Raw genomic sequence first — 17196 nt, forward strand, 5'->3', positions numbered from 1 at the left:
CTATAAAACTAATCTTTATAATTATTTTTCTTTTAAAATAATTTTCATTATATTAAACAAATACAAAACAATTTTTTAATAATTTATAATAAATGTAATTTCAATATATATTTTTTTACAATTGACTTTTAATATTTAACATAACTTTCTTAATTTTTTTTATAGTACTTTTAATAATAATTTTTTTAATTACAAGAGTGGAATTTTTTTTCAAAATATGAGTACTCCATGTCAGCGTTTAAAGTAACAATTGAATTTAATAATTACCGGTTGAAAAAATGTTGTTCTCTTGAAGAAAACGACGGTGCATACTTGACAATTTTGCCAGCAATAATTAAAGCTTTAGCTTAGTAATAGCGTTCAGTTCAATTTCAACTTTCGTCAAGGGAAAAGTGTGACAGAATGTGGAAATTCGCACGCTTCGTTTCCGCTTGCCAACTCTCCCGATCGCGCCGTTTCTCCACCGTGATTCCCGGTCCTTGCATTGTTCATAAGCGTGGTGCCGACATTCTCCACGATCCATGGTTCAATAAGGTCTCTCTCTCTCTTAAAACTTCGAATTCAATTTAACTTATTTGGTTTAATTTAACTTATTTGGTTTTTGAAATCTATGATGCACGCATACTGATTCATACACATGACACAACCCTGACAATAGTAATAATTTGAGAAAATTAATTAATTAAATTTTATCAAGGTGCGGGTGACACAGAAATGTGTTGGATACCGGGACACACCTTAATTAGAGGTGTCGAAGCTATAGAGTTTGAAATTACTTTTTTTGGTACTATTTTTATGACTAGTATTTTTTATTTAGTAGTTTATTTTTGATTTGGTTTTGTTTGATTTGATGAGTGAAAACATTAGTGACTGTTGAATCAGTTTTTTTTTTGGTAACAAAAAGGTGGGTGGATGAGGTGCAAACACGACTGACTGTTGAATCAGTTTAATTATAGTATAGATTACTGCGAATTTCTTTTTGCTATGGAAACATTGTACTTTGTTAATTAATGTTATATGTGAAACATTAAAGCTAATTTCTTTTTTTGGCCGAATAAGTAATAGAGGAAAAAGCTAATTATTTAATGTTGAGTATGTGTAAATAACTGAATGATGCTTCTAATGGCCGTATGTTTTACATAATCTTGTGGATGATGTCAATTGGTTATGGAAAACTTTCTTTAAGGTTGTTCTTAAGGATCCTTGAAATCAATGTTGATTTTAAATTTTTGGAATGCAGGATACTGGGTTTCCTTTGACCGAAAGGGATAGATTGGGGCTTCGGGGGCTTCTTCCTCCTCGTGTTATATCGTTTGAGCAGCAATATGATCGCTTTAGTAAGTTTGAGGCCTATACTTATGATATTATTGTGTGTTTGGTTTCTTGCCTTTTCTCCATTTTGTTGATAGTTTCATGGTGGATAGTGATATAGTTTGAATAGTGGTGGTAAGTGGAGGGTCCTCCACCTTAAGAGCTGGCTTTTTTGGTTGAAACCTAAATTTTAAGTTGGTATTAGAGTCTATTTTAAATCTGATGGGCCACCAACAAATATCTAATCAAGCCAAATTCAAGCTAGGGGATATAGGGTTAGTTTGGTGGTTGATGTAGAGATTTAAAGAGTGGAGTGATAAGGGAAGTCAGGGGTTCGATACCCAACCTCAGCATACTGCTAACAATTGATAGGGGAGCCAAGTTTAATTTCTATGTTGTTAGTTTTGTTAATTGCTGAGCTGTGCCAGCTGTAAATCCTAACTGAATTAGTTAGGATTGTTAGTATAAATAATAGAAGCTTAGTCTTCAATAAGGAGGCAGTTAGAGAGTCAATTGGTTGGGACTGAATTGCAGGCCAATTCAGTTAGGAAATCTGTAACTGCTGCATCATATTCGTTGTCAATTTCAATAATACATTTTTGAGAGAAACCCTTTTTGATTTTCTTTCTTTCATCTTTGCTGTTCATTTTCCTTCAGTTTTAATTCCAGTTTTAACACTGGTATCAGAGCACCGGTCTGGTGCCCTGAGTTCATTTTCTTCTACTGCGCATTGCATGAAGACAAGAAGCATGGTGAGAGATTTGAGTGATTGGGAGTAGGAGCGCGAGGAATGGCGCACTCGACTGGAGTTGGCAGAAGCGCGCGCCAAACACACGGAGGATCAATTGGCTGCACTCGCGGCCAAGATGGATTCCAGCGGCGGCAGCGGTAGATCCCTGGGTGAACACGTTGAGCGCGACCGGTGGAGGAAGATGGAGATCCCGATTTTCTCAGGCGACGATGCGTACGGTTGGACGCACCGTTTGGAACAATACTTTGAATTGCGAAGCGTTCCCGAGGAGGAGAAGTTGCGTGCCACTTTGGTGGCCATGGAGGGTAGAGCACTGAGCTAGTATTACTGGTGGGCTAGGTGCAATCTTGAACCAACTTGGGATGGGTTCAAGCTGGCAGTGGTTCGCAGGTTTCAACCGTCAATGGTACAAAATCCCTTTGAGTTGTTGCTAGCACTCAAACAAACGGTGACATTGGTGGAATTTGTGGAGGAGTTTGAGAAATATGTTGGAGCTTTGAAGACCACTGGTCAAGAATTTGCATGAGGAATTTTCATGAATGGCTTGAAAGAGGAAATTCAAGTGGAGGTAAAAATTTATGAATTAAAGTCTTTGTCTGATTTAATTCAAAAATCTATTATGATTGAGGAGAAGAATCTGGTTTGGACCAAGAAAGGAACCAACACTTTCACTAAGCCAACCACTATTTCTAAGGCTAGTTCTTACAATAAGACTGTGACTGTTGATACTAAGCCTTGGTTGGATAAGAAAACTGAGGGTGGTACCTCTGCTACTAATCTGGTGAGTGGTCAGGCTGGGGAAGCGAATAAAACCAGGGCTGGTGATTTCAAACGTTTATCCGAGGCGGAGATGAGAGACAAAAGGGAGAAGGGACTCTATTTCAGATGTGATGAGCCATATCATAGAGACCATACATGCAAGAATAAGCAGTTTCGTATGATTATTTTAGAAGAAGATGACGAGGAGGACAGTGATGCTGAGTTTCATGAGGTAGAAACTTTCAATTCTCTGCAATTGTCTCTTTGTTCAATGGCTGGGCTGACTTCCACAAATTCTTGGGAGATACAAGGGGTAGTTCAAAACAACTCTGTTTTGGTACTCATAGATTGTGGAGCTTCTCATAGCTTCATTTCTCAGGAAGTAGTTCATAAACTGAGCTTGCTGGTGGAGGATACTCCTTCTTACATTGTGGAAATGGAGGATGGTAATAGGGTGAAATGTAAGGGAAGGTGTCCTAAGTTGAGTTTGCATTTGCAAGGAATGGAGATTAAGCAAGACTTTTATTTGTTCTCCCTGCAAGGGGTGGACTTGGTGTTGGGTTTGGATTGGCTCTCTTGTTTGGGAGAGGTCAAAACCAACATTCGCAAGTTGGAGCTTACCTTGTCTAGAGATGGCAAGTTGATTACGTTGGTTGGTGATCCTTCATTAACTAAAACTGAATTGTCTTATGGAGCCTTCATGCAAATTTTGATGGAAGAAGGGGAAGGCTTGTTGATTCAGTGCGATTCTGCAGAGCAGAAACTAGCAGCGGTTTCAATCATCCCTGAAGCTGTTGCAGAGGTTCTTCAACATTATTATGAGGTTTTTGAAGATCTTCAAGGTCTTCCACCCCAAAGGAGGATAGATCATGCAATTCATTTGAAGGAGAGGGCTGAGATACCTAATCTACGACTTTATAAGTATCCACACTATCAAAAAACAGAGATAGAGCGGTTGGTTTCAGAAATGCTTGAAGCTGGCATTGTAAGACCGAGCGTTAGCCCTTACTCTAGTCCCATCATCTTGGTCAAGAAGAAAGACGGGGGTTGACGTTTTTGCGTGGATTATAGGGCTCTCAACAAAATTACTATCCCTAACAAATTCCCTATCCCGATCATTGAGGAGTTGTTGGATGAACTTGATGGAGCAACAATATTCACTAAACTTGATTTAAAATCAGGCTATCATCAAATTAGGATGAAAGAAGATGATATAGAGAAGACGGCTTTTCGAACTCGTGAGGGGCATTATGAGTTCTTGGTGATGCCTTTCGGTCTCACCAATGCTCCTTCCACCTTCCAAGCCCTCATGAATGAGGTTTTGAAGCCTTTCCTCCGGAGGTTTGTCCTGGTCTTTTTTGATGACATTTTGGTGTATAGCAAGGATATGTCAGCTTATCTTATTCATGTCCACTAAGTCTTGGCAATGCTGATGCAGAAATGGATTGAAGGCAAATAAGAAAAAATGTAGCTTTGGACAGTCTAGTCTTGAGTACTTAGGACATGTGATTTCTGGAGAAGGGGTGGCAGCTTGTCCGTCCAAGACTGCAGCCATGACGTCTTGTCCTATTCCTACGGATGTGAAGGGTCTTAGGGGTTTCCTTGGATTAACAGGGTATTATAGACGTTTTGTCCAAGGTTATGAGAAATTAGCCAAACCCTTAACTGAGCTTTTGAAGAAAGACAAGTTTTGTTGGACTGAGGAAGCTACATCTGCATTTCAGGCTTTGAAAACAACCATGGTTGATCTTCCCTTGTTGGCTGTACCTGATTTCACTAAGGTCTTTGTAGTTGAAACCGATGCTTCTAGTAAGGGGTTGGGGGCTGTTTTGATGCAGGAGGGTAAACCCCTTGCATTTTGGAGTCAAGGCTTATCTTTGAGAGCTCAACAAAGGTCTCTTTATGAGAGGGAGCTTATGGCTTTGGTTCAGGCTGTGACCAAATGGAGACATTACCTTTTGGGCAACCATTTCATTGTGAGGACTGACCAAAGGAGCCTTAAGTTCTTGACTGATCAACGATTGTTCAGTGCTGAGCAATTTAAATGAGCTGTCAAGCTCATTGGTTTGGATTTTGAAATCCAATACAAGCCAGGAATAGAGAATACTGCAGCAGATAGCTTGTCTAGGAGAGATATGTACGCTGCCCTCTCAGTTCTACATGTGGAAAATGATGATTCTTGGGATGAGGAATTGCAACAAGATCCTAAATTGCAGCAGTTGGTGCAAGACTTAATTGTCTCTCCTACTTCTCATTCTAGTTATGAGTTCAAGAAGGGAAGACTTTTATATAAAGGTAAATTGGTGCTGCCCAAGGGTTCTAACAAAATACCACTTATCTTGGCTGAATGCCATGATTCTCCTTGTGGAGGGCATTCAGGATTGTTCAGAACTTTTAAAAGGGTCTCTAGCTTCTTGTTTTGGGAAGGCATGAGGAAAGATATCAAGAAGTTTATTGAAGAGTGTGATGTATGTCAAAGGACCAAGTACTCCACTTTATCTCCGGCTGGACTACTTCAACCGTTGCCTATTCCTTGCCAAGTATTGATAGGATTGCTAGTCAAGCAAGGCTTCCTATTAGGAAGGTGTATGAGAGAAGGAGCCAAGTTTAATTTCTATGTTGTTAGTTTTGTTAATTGCTGAGCTGTGCCAGCTGTAAATCCTAACTGAATTAGTTAGGATTGTTAGTATAAATAATAGAAGCTTAGTCTTCAATAAGGAGGCAGTTAGAGAGTTAATTGATTGGGACTGAATTGCAGGGCAATTCAGTTAGGAACTCTGTAACTGCTGCATCTATTTGTTGTCAATTTCAATAATACATTTTTGAGAGAAACCCTTCTTGATTTTCTTTCTTTCAACTTTGCTGTTCATTTTCCTTCAGTTTTAACAACAATTTTTAACAATACTAACATTACTAATATTGGCTATTCCAAAGAAAAGCAAACTTCAAGCTCCAGATGTCCAGTTTGGAACACAGAAGGAACGTGCTGAGAGTCCCACATAGACAATGAGATGACCTGAATAATAGTTATAAGTGGAAGACAACTCTCATCTTAAGAGATAGCTTTTTGGGGTTTAGTCAAGTCTAACTCAAATTTTAAGGCATTTGTAATTTTACTCTTCAGTAATTTTGATAGCCGTGTATTATATTTTCAGTGGATTCATACCGATCTTTGGAGAAGAATACTCACGGACAATCAGATAAAGTTGTTTCCCTAGCAAAATGGAGAATCTTAAATAGACTGCATGATAGGAATGAGACTTTGTACTACAGAGTGAGTTTGATCACAAAGTTTGCCTTCTGTTTTTCTCTCTTTTTTGAACTCAATTTGCTTAATGATTTAAGAGAATAACCTATTTTTTATCCGTGATTCTTATGGTGCTATATTTCATTTGTTTTCAGGTTCTTATTGACAATATTAAAGAGTTTGCTCCAATAATATATACTCCTACAGTTGGATTAGTGTGCCAAAATTATTCAGGGTTATTTAGACGGCCACGTGGAATGTATTTTAGTGCCAAAGACAAAGGGGAGATGATGTCAATGATCTATAATTGGCCGGCTAAAGAGGTATTGCATTAGTTTCAGTAATGCGATGTCAATATTTTTTTCATCGTTGAAATCGGAAATAACTCTTTACCTTTTATTCTTCTCATCTAATCCTTTCAGCATACTGTTCAAGAACAATTGAATTTTCTAATCCTAATGCTGACTATAGTAAATTTCCACTCCTTAAGTATTAAGCAAAAAATCAAATGGCTTTGCTTTGCAATAGTCTCTTATTAAGCAGTTTAATAAAAAAACACTGCATTGTCAAATGTTTTAATCCTTTCAACAAACAAATTAATTTGTAGAACACAATATGGTTTCCACCCTCTTGTATGGACCCAAATTAATCTATCCAAAATTTTAGGTTTTGTTTCAACATCATATTGTTCTTTTGCAGGTAGACATGATTGTCTTGACAGATGGAAGTCGAATTCTTGGATTAGGTGATCTTGGAGTTCAAGGAATTGGAATACCCATAGGGAAACTTGATGTGTATGTTGCTGCTGCTGGTATCAACCCACAAAGAGTATGTTTCTTTTTATGGCTGTATCTTTTTTGTGGTCTCAATCTCTGTCTGTTATTTTTTCTGTGTTTTCTGGCAAACATCTGGTGAGCATCAACTTCAGCATTTTTGCCTGTGGCCTTGGTTTTGGATAGAAGCATTCTTAACATTTAACAATGGATAGGATTATAACCTGTGCTAGGATATTGGGCATATATAATTTCATTGATGTTTTAATTTTACCATGTGTAGTTATATGTGTCTTTCATATATAGTTGGCAATGTTTTCATGACATTTTGACCCAAGATCATTCACGTCGAATAATATGTCAATTAGGTTCCTTTTGTTTACCTACCACTTGCAAAAGGTAGTAATAAATCCTGTTAGCTCATCCTGTGTTGTTTTTTCAAATACGGCAGATACTTCCAGTCATGCTAGATGTTGGCACCAACAATCAAACGCTACTTGGAGATCGACTTTGTGAGTGTAAAACTATTCTTTTAGATTTTTGTTTTCTTATTTATAGCTGTGATATGTCTCATTGTTTTATTTATCAGGGACCAAGGATGAAAGTTTCATGTTGGGTGTGTCAATTTGATTTTATTAATTTATTTAGTTCAAGAATAGCTTCAAATTTCAATATCTAAGACATAGGAAGGATTGATAAACTGCACCGGGTTTGATTTTGAAACATATAGGAGTGGGACTTGATCAAGTCCTTTCCCTTCTTAATTACCTACCACTGCTAGATTAAAAAGCTTTAGAATCTTTAGAATAACCCCACATGCTTCTTAATGTTATCATATCTTCTTATGTTACCCGTGCTGGATCCCTCAATCTAAAGTTGTTGCTCCACTAAAACTTCCTTACTATAGATATTACTTACTATAAGTTTTTAGCAAAGCTTAGCAAGAAGTTTGAAATAGTTACACGAGAAGAAATGACCATAGTCAATTGTTTAATTAAACTGTCTCTACCTTCAACATAAAAAAGCAACCGATGAATTAGACCACCAATAAGTTCAAGGATTACAATTTTTTTTACATAATATAATTTTCAAGCTTTGAGCCTTGGGAGGCCATAGCCCCTACTACCACCCTTGGCTCAGTGTTACAACTGGTAACTCAGAGAAGAGGAATTAGGGATAGAATAGAAGAATGCTATTCAGAATCAAGGTGATTCTGAATTGAATGTATTATTTCGCAATGAAGAACACGTTACAAGCTTAGAGAAGAAAATTCCTGATTCCCTATGAATCAGTCCAACCAATTCTGCTTCTTCCCTAAAAAACCCCCCTTAACTGCTCCTAACAGATTGCTATTTATAGTAATCTGTTTTGGCTCCAATTTCTAATAGAATGACAGCTAAGCTAAAAAGAAAATTAACTAACTAACATTCTTTTTATTCCTTCTCACATATACATTCCCAAACCTATTTTTTTCTAATCACACCCCCCCCCCCCCCCCCCCTAAAAGAATGACCTTGTCCTCAAGGGGAAAAGTTGGAAATAGTTCCTGCAATTTAGCTGCACTCTCCCAAGTACTTTCATAAGTAGGTAGATTCTTCCAAAGGACCAAAACTTCCACTAATCCTTGCTGATCTTCACGCCAGTTTACTATATCAGCTGGTTCTACTTGGAGTTCATACTCTTCATTCAACATAGGAGGGAGAGGTTGGGGCTGCTGATGGGGCTGTAAGGCTTTTTTCAAAAGAGAGACATGGAAAACTGGGTGAATTTTAGAATGAGAAGGTAGTAGGAGTTTATAGGCTACTGGACCGACTTTAGATAGCACCTGATAAGGACCATAGAACCTTGCAGCCAGTTTAGCATAGGGTCTTGAGGCTAAGGATTTGATTTTGTAAGGCTGTAATTTCAAATAGACCCAATCCCCTTCTGAAAATTCCACCAATCTCTTGTGCTTATTAGCTTGAACTCGCATCTGATCCTGGGCATGAAGTAAATTCTGCTGGAGTTCCTTCAAAATGTCATCTCTGGCTTGGACCAGTTGATTGACATCTTCAACTTTGGATGGAATCGCACACCCTTTTATCAACAATGGAGGATCTCTCCCATACACAGCTCTAAACGGAGTCATTCCTGCTGAACTTTGGAAAGTAGTATTATACCAAAATTCTGCCCAAGCAAGCCAGTCTAACCATTTCCGAGGTCTAGGTCCCACAAAACATCTCAAGTAAGTCTCCAAACACCTATTAACAACTTCAGTCTGGCCATCAGTCTGAGGGTGATAAGAGGTGCTCATTTTTAATTGAGTTCCAGCCAATCTAAACAATTCTTTCCAAAATTGGCTTAAGAATATAGGATCCCTATCAGTGACAATTGTTGATGGGAAGCCATGAAGTTTAACAACTTCTGTGATGAAGACAGCAGCCACTTCTTTAGCTGAGAAAGGATGGCCCAAAGCAATAAAATGAGAGTACTTAGAAAGCCTGTCAACCACTACTAAAACAGTATCCTTTCCTTTGATCCGAGGAAGACCTCCAATGAAATCCATAGAAATGTCCATCCAAATCTGAGTGGGAATTGGTAATGGCTGTAATAAACCCCCTGGAGCTAATGTGGAGTATTTATTCCTCTGGCATATATCACATGCTTCTACATACTGCTTGATATCTTTTTTCATGCCCTCCCAAAACAGAAAACTGGCAATTCTCTTGTAAGTTCTGAAAAAACCTGAATGTCCCCCCATTGGAGTATTATGGCACTCTGCTAAAATTATAGGGGTTCTATTAGATGTTTTGGAAATGACCAATTTTCCTTTAAACAATAGTAATCCTCCCTTCAATTCGAAACCAGCATGTGAATTAGGATCAACCACTAAATCTTGCATCACCTCTTTCCATTTGGAATCCTGTTGAACATCCAATATCCAATCTTCAGTTTCTTCATTGGACAAAACTGAAATAGTTGAATACATACTCTTTCTCGAAAGAGCATCAGCAGCAGTATTCTCACTTCCAGGTTTATATTGGATTTCAAAATCCAACCCAATTAGCTTGACAACCCACTTAAATTGTTCATCCGTGAATAACCTTTGCTCTGTTAAGAATTTAAGACTTCTTTGATCAGTCTTAATAATGAAATGTCTGCCCAAAATGTAATGTCTCCACCTCTGGACTGCCTGCACTAAAGCCATTAATTCTCTTTCGTAGACTGACTTTAACTGAGCTTTAAGAGATAACCCTTTACTCCAATATGCTAGTGGTCGTCCTTCTTGCATCAGAACAGCCCCTAAACCCTTGCTTGATGCATCAGTCTCAATGATAAACACCTTCTCAAAATCAGGGACTGCTAACATTGGTAAGTCAATCATGGCAGATTTGAGAGATTGAAAAGCAGAAACAGCTTCTTCTGACCAATGGAAATTATCCTTCTTTAATAAATCAGTAAGAGGTTTTGCTAACTTGCCATAATCCCTCACAAACCTTCTGTAATATCCTGTTAAGCCCAAGAACCCTCTTAGTCCTTTAATGTCAGTTGGAATTGGCCAATTTTGCATAGCTGCAACCTTAGATTTATCAGCTGAAACTCCTTCTCCTGAAATTATGTGGCCAAGGTATTCCAAACTCAATTGACCAAAACTACATTTTTTCTTATTGGCCTTGAGTGAATGTTGAGCTAACAATTCTAGTATTTGCTTTAGATGAGAAACATGTGAAGACAAATCGGGGCTGTAAACCAATATGTCATCAAAAAAGACTAAAGCAAATTTCCTTAAAAATGGTTTCAATACCTCATTCATTAAGGCTTGAAATGTAGAAGGTGCATTTGATAGACCAAAAGGCATTACCAAGAACTCATAGAGGCCTTCATGAGTCCTAAATGCAGTTTTTTCCACATCTTCCTCTTTCATTCTGATTTGGTGATACCCAGCCTTTAGATCCAGCTTAGAAAACACGCTAGCTCCATGTAATTCATCAAGAAGCTCTTCTATAATGGGAATAGGAAACTTGTTTGGAATTGTTATCTTGTTTAAAGCCCTGTAGTCTACACAAAACCTCCATCCTCCATCCTTTTTCTTGACTAAAATCACAGGACTGGAATAAGGGCTAATACTAGGTCTAATGACCCCTGCTTGTAACATGTCGCCCACTAACTTTTCAATTTCTGACTTCTTATAATGTGGACATTTATAAGGTCTCAAATTGGGAACCTCAGCATTCTCCTTTAAGTGAATAGCATGATCATGCTTTCGCTTTGGAGGTAATCCTTGTGGGTCCTGAAACACCCCTTCAAACTCTTGCAACACTCCCATTAATTCCTTGGGTAACATAGGTCTTTCCTTGTTTGTATCTGGCTCTTCAATGCAATGTAGTAACAATCCATGCCCTTCTTGTTTCAGAACTTGCATAAATGCACCAAAGTGTAATTGAGTTTTTGCTAGAGAAGGATCTCCAACAATTTTGACCCATTGTTTGCCTCTCCTCAAAGATAATTCAAGTTTTCCAAAATCAGCCTTCACTTCCCCCAAACTGGCTAGCCAATCCAGCCCCAAAACTATATCCACACCTTTCAAGCTAAACAGATAAAAATCCTGTTCTACTTCCAGCTCTTGTATCGCAAGTTTTAGCTTCTTACACTTTCCTTGACATCTCACTTTATGACCATCCCCCACCTCTACCGAGTAAGTGAGTGTTGGTTCCACCCTCAGCTGCAATTGAGAGACAATTTCTTGTGATATGAAATTGTGTGAGGCACCACAGTCAATTAAAATGATCATAGATTTCCCATATAACTCCCATGAAATTTTCCAGGATTTGGATGAAGTTAAGCCTGCCATGGAACATAAGGATAGGTGAAGAGCATTAAATTGTTTTGAAACCAAGTCCTCTTTATCCTCCTCTTCACTACTATCTTCTTCCTCCACTATTAACATTTTAAACTGCTTGTTCTTGCATCTATGCTCCCTGGAATAAGGCTCATCGCACCTGAAACATAACCCCTTTTCTCTTTTTTCCCTCATTTCTTCTCCTGTTAAGTGTTTGAACTCTCCCCCTCTGCTCCTATTTCTTTCATTCATATTTACTGATCCCGAGCTATTAACAACACTACCACTAGCAGGACGATCAACTTTTTTATCAGCAGTATTCTTAGAATCAACAGTTACCACCTTGCTGAAAGAATTATTTCTTGTAAAGCTAGTCGGTCTAGAATAGTCAGTGCTCCCCTTCTTATTCAAAATAATATTTTTCTGTTCTATCATTAGGGCTTTTTGAATAACATCAGTAAGGCTTTTTAGTTCAAACAATCTTACCTCTACCTGAATTTCTTCCTTTAATCCATTCAGAAAAATGCCCTTAGCAAATTCTTGATCAATTTCTCTTATAGCGCCAACATACTTCTCAAATTCCTCCACATACTTATCCACTGTACCAACCTGTTTCAAAGATAGCAACAATTCAAAAGGATTTTGAAATATTGATGGTTGAAATCTCCTTATGACAGCCACCTTGAAAGCATCCCATGAAGGATTTGGATTGCACCTCTCCCACCATTGAAACCAGCTTAAAGCTCTTCCTTCCAATGCTAACAGAATCGCCTGCATTTTCTCTTCTTCTTGGACCACTTGCAACGAAAAATAGCGATCTAGCTTGCGTGTCAAACCAAAAGCGTCCTCACCGGAAAAAATTGGGATTTCCAATTTCCGCCAACGATTTTGCCCTTTCTCCCTGATGCATTCACGATCTCCGATCTCACTGCCTCCATCACCATGATCGTCATCAGATCGCACTCCTAATTTGCTTGCGATTGCAGCAAGCAATTCTTCGGTTTTCTTCGTCCTCGCTTCATTTAGGTCAAGCCTCATGCGTATTTCTTCTCTCTCTAAATTCCAATCATCCGAAGAACGAGCCATGTTTCTCGTCAAAACCATACGCAATCGCAGCGGAAACAACCGATCACAGGACACCAGAATCGGTGTCTCTGATACCAGTGTTACAACTGGTAACTCAGAGAAGAGGAATTAGGGATAGAATAGAAGAATGCTATTCAGAATCAAGGTGATTCTGAATTGAATGTATTATTTCGCAATGAAGAACACGTTACAAGCTTAGAGAAGAAAATTCCTGATTCCCTATGGATCAGTCCAACCAATTCTACTTCTTCCCTAAAAAACCCCCCCTAACTGCTCCTAACAGATTGCTATTTATAGTAATCTGTTTTGGCTCCAATTTCTAATAGAATGACAGCTAAGCTAAAAAGAAAACTAACTAACTAACATTCTTTTTATTCCTTCTCACATATACATTCCCAAACCTATTTTTATTCGTATCACTCAGCCAGTCCTTGCTAATAATTTATTTTGTAAAAAAGGAATATGACCCTGTTAATGTATGATTATGGTGGGTTGAGTATATCTGACCACCTTACGCACTGTATTTTAGGAGTTTCAGACATGATTATTCAATTGCTTTGACGTTCTCGATCTTTTGAGAAACTGTTCCTACTTATTTATAACAAGTCTTTGTTTATACTTTTTTCTCATGCAAATAAAAGTAAACTTATTTGCAAAAAATAAATAAAATAACATTTATGAATTCAAATAAAAGATTCACCATATTTAGAATTCTGACATGTTACCTTAGATTTTATTTACTGCTGTATATTATATCTTCTTGCTTGATTTCATAGTTTACACTCATTCTTGGCTAGTTTATCCTTGACATGTAACTACATTCTGAAAATGCAAAGATTACCATGAAATCTGGCACGCCAGTTTATTTTGATATCCTGAAAGGCATGGGATTTTCTGGTGTTTTCATGTGATAGATTTAGGACTTCGACAACCAAGGCTGGAAGGTGAAGAGTATCTATCAATTGTTGATGAATTCATGGAAGCAGTTCATGCTCGATGGCCCAAGGCTATTGTGCAGGTTTGTTTGTTTGTTTGTTTTTTCCTCATTTCTCTAGTGATTTGAAGGTATATATTTATTCTATCATTTTAGATTTCATCAATTATTAAATTTTGTTACTAAATTTGCTGTGTCAATTTTATCAGTTTGAAGATTTCCAAATGAAGTGGGCATTTGAAACCCTGAAACGATATAATAAAAGGTTTTGCATGTTTAATGATGATATACAGGTGAGAAAGTGACATCAAATATTGATGATGTAGAAAATCATTAAGGTGTTTCCAATGCTGTATGTTATTGAAGTAGCTATTGAAACATCAATATTACTGTATCCTACAGGGCACTGCTGGTGTTGCACTTGCTGGATTATTGGGAACTGTTAGATCTCAAGGTCGACCGTTGTCTGATTTTGTGAACCAAAAGATAGTTGTGGCTGGAGCTGGGAGGTACTTGCAAAACTGATTGTGATGGGCATAATATTGGGTGTCCAGTTTCTCTTGTTTTATCACATGCCTCATTATTGCTACTTTTTGCCTGGATTGCAGTGCAGGGTTAGGGGTTCTGAAAATGGCCATCAATGCAGTTGCAAAGATATCTGGCTGCAGTGAAACAGCTGCCAAAAGTCAGTTCTTTCTGATTGATAAAAATGTATGCTTGCAAAATAATAATGTGTTGACTTTCATATTCATATAGATAACAAAATGTCTATTTTGATTGTGATTGACTAAACTTCTAATTCAAACGGGTTTTTTTTTATAATTTTTTATCATAATATTCTTTGTCTTGATTGATTTGTTTTCATACCCAATGTTTGCATATAAAAGAAATAAATAACTGTGTTGTGTGCAATCAATTTGTGTGCTGTTATTTCATGTTGGGCTTTTATTTACTTAAGCTTGATAACAATGCCATCTTCATACACAGGGTCTAGTCACAACAGAAAGGAACAATCTAGATCCAGCTGCAGCTCCATTTGCTCAAAATCCAAGAGACATAGATGGGCTTACCGAGGGTGCTAGTATAGTTGAAGTGGTAAATGTTACAGGATTCATCGAGAAAAACTCTATTTGAGCCAAGGCTTTACTCTTATGATATTGAAAAGAGTCCTTTTGATATAAAGAGATTAAACTCCTATTTAGTGATGCTAATTATAATATTTACGCATACTTATGTTGATGCTTTAATTGTTGAGCCTACTGATCTTTAGGTTAAGAAGGTTAAGCCACATGTGCTCCTAGGTTTGTCCGGTGTTGGTGGTATTTTCAATGAGGAGGTAATTACCTTCTACAGTTGCATTTCTGTCATGTCATATCCCTCTGTGACATTTATTAAATAGATAAATGCAATGACATTTGAAAGCTTTGGTTACTGGATGAACTTTTCTCTAGCCGAGTTCTTAATATTAATAGTTGAGATTCAGCTCAGGTGCTTAAGGCAATGAGAGAATCCGTATCAACAAAACCTGCTATCTTTGCCATGTCTAATCCCACCATGAATGGTTTGTTTATAGTTATGCAAAGTTCATTAAGCATTCACATTTCAATAATAATGTTTTTGTTTTTCATTTTGTCATTTTTGTGTGTACTATGGGGACAGCTGAGTGCACTGCTATTGATGCTTTTAATCATGCTGGGGAACATATAGTGTTTGCAAGTGGAAGCCCTTTCGAAAATGTAGATTTTGGTAATTACCTCTTTCATTGGTTTTGATGTATCTTGTTCAGATTTTCATTAGCTGTTGTTTTTCTATAATTATTAAAATTATGTGCAGGTAATGGGAATGTAGGCCATGTAAATCAAGCAAATAATATGTACCTTTTCCCAGGGTAGGCATACTTTTTTGGATTATATATACTTAAAATTGAATAACTGGCGTAACAGTTGTTTTAACCTTCACATTTCAGAATTGGTTTGGGAACACTTCTGTCAGGTGCTCATCTTATTACAGATGGAATGTTGCAGGCAGCTGCTGAATGGTATGATGTTAATTTGGAGAATTGTTTATTTTTATTTATTAAAAGCTATTAGAACTAAGAATAAAATTCATGGAGGTTTGGCAAAATATCTTTACATTTATCGAGTCTTATCATAATAGAATTGAATAGGATGCCATGACTTCCAACTCTTTGAGCAGTTTGTCTTTGTTTTATGTGTTGCTGAATATTTATACCTGCTCTCTATAGTTCTTTGAAATCTATTCTATGTGATTCATTGTTTTGATATTTTCTCACAAAGAAGTACATGCGCACTATATAGTTAGAGTACCTTTTTTCTTAATATATTTTTTAGAGTGCTGGAAATGAATGTTGTTATCTAGGGTACCAAAGGATGTTTTGGAATGCTGGAAATGAATGTTGTGCCAACATAATTAAGATGCTACTCCACATTGTGATGCCTTTGCATTCCAAAGATTTATATAAAAAAATAACTCTACATGGCAGGCCCATGCATTCACCATAGGTTTTACAGCAGTTCTTATCATTAAGTGAATTTCTTATGCAAGGCATATGATGAAAATTTCATTACTAATTTCATTGGGTTAACTTGCACAATCCTATTTTATTTTTCCATTCATGGCGAGATGTCACTTGATGCATATTGTCATATAAATTACTAACATTTCACATTGTCTTTCTAACAGCCTTGCTTCATACATGGCTGAAGAAGATATCTTATGCATCTTGTCATATAAATTACTAACATTCCATGTTGTCTTTCTAACAGCCTTGCTTCATACATGTCTGAAGAAGATATCTTAAAAGGAATTCTATATCCGTCCGTTGATAGGTAATATTCCCTTTTCCATCTGATTTATTTATTTATTTTGATTTTGATTTTTTTTCTTAGCTCTTCTTTTCTTGTCTCTTTTATAATGAACAGAACAAATGAAGTTTCAATTTTTTAATGAAATTAAGATGTGGTTTTCTGAATGTGAACTATGATTTAGATGCCAAAGTTTGATGCCATAAATCTAACAATATAGGTGTTGATCCAACCACAATCTCTTGTCTAAGATATGCAGTCGTTTCCCAAATGTAATAGCTTCAGATACGGTTACAAAGATGTGTACTCAACAAATTTCTTAGAAGAATATAAACAATTTTGTTGATTTGGCTGTTTGTTGAGAAGCTTAATAGTTCTCAGTAGTTGAAATTATGGCCAATTGTCAGTAGTTGAAATTATGGCCTTCTCTTATTAATGCTACTTTGCTTGCTGCAGCATACGAGATGTTACAGCAGAGGTTGGAGCTGCTGTGCTTCGAGCAGCAGTTGAAGAAGATCTGGCAGAGGGACAAGGTGATGTAGGGCCAAGAGAACTTGCACACATGTCAAAAGTATGCAGCTTTTCCTGATTACTCAATATTTTAATGTGTTAAAAATTCTGGTAGAATGGACTGTTATGTTATAAGTTTTCATGCTATCATTGTAGAGTGTGTTAACATGTGAAGCAGGAA

The 17196-nt window shown here is 37.1% G+C and overlaps 1 protein-coding gene across 1 annotated transcript in view; it reads left to right on the top strand.

Moving 5' to 3' along the window:
* The first annotated feature begins 290 nt into the window (after positions 1 to 290).
* The window catches only part of LOC101498557 (NAD-dependent malic enzyme), a 17466-nt gene continuing 560 nt past the window's right edge, over positions 291 to 17196 (top strand). The window contains exons 1-18 of the mRNA XM_004510782.4: positions 291 to 534; positions 1241 to 1337; positions 5977 to 6095; positions 6224 to 6391; positions 6768 to 6896; positions 7293 to 7353; positions 13661 to 13764; positions 13890 to 13973; positions 14083 to 14189; positions 14289 to 14391; positions 14668 to 14775; positions 14951 to 15016; positions 15169 to 15241; positions 15340 to 15426; positions 15514 to 15568; positions 15647 to 15718; positions 16467 to 16529; positions 16962 to 17076. Coding sequence (XP_004510839.1) covers positions 403 to 534; positions 1241 to 1337; positions 5977 to 6095; positions 6224 to 6391; positions 6768 to 6896; positions 7293 to 7353; positions 13661 to 13764; positions 13890 to 13973; positions 14083 to 14189; positions 14289 to 14391; positions 14668 to 14775; positions 14951 to 15016; positions 15169 to 15241; positions 15340 to 15426; positions 15514 to 15568; positions 15647 to 15718; positions 16467 to 16529; positions 16962 to 17076 — 1743 coding nt within the window. The 5' untranslated portion in view covers positions 291 to 402. The remainder of the gene's footprint in view (positions 535 to 1240; positions 1338 to 5976; positions 6096 to 6223; positions 6392 to 6767; positions 6897 to 7292; positions 7354 to 13660; positions 13765 to 13889; positions 13974 to 14082; positions 14190 to 14288; positions 14392 to 14667; positions 14776 to 14950; positions 15017 to 15168; positions 15242 to 15339; positions 15427 to 15513; positions 15569 to 15646; positions 15719 to 16466; positions 16530 to 16961; positions 17077 to 17196) is intronic.

This window comes from Cicer arietinum, chromosome 7 (assembly GCF_000331145.2).
Source record: "Cicer arietinum cultivar CDC Frontier isolate Library 1 chromosome 7, Cicar.CDCFrontier_v2.0, whole genome shotgun sequence".
NCBI classification, from domain to species: domain Eukaryota; kingdom Viridiplantae; phylum Streptophyta; class Magnoliopsida; order Fabales; family Fabaceae; genus Cicer; species Cicer arietinum.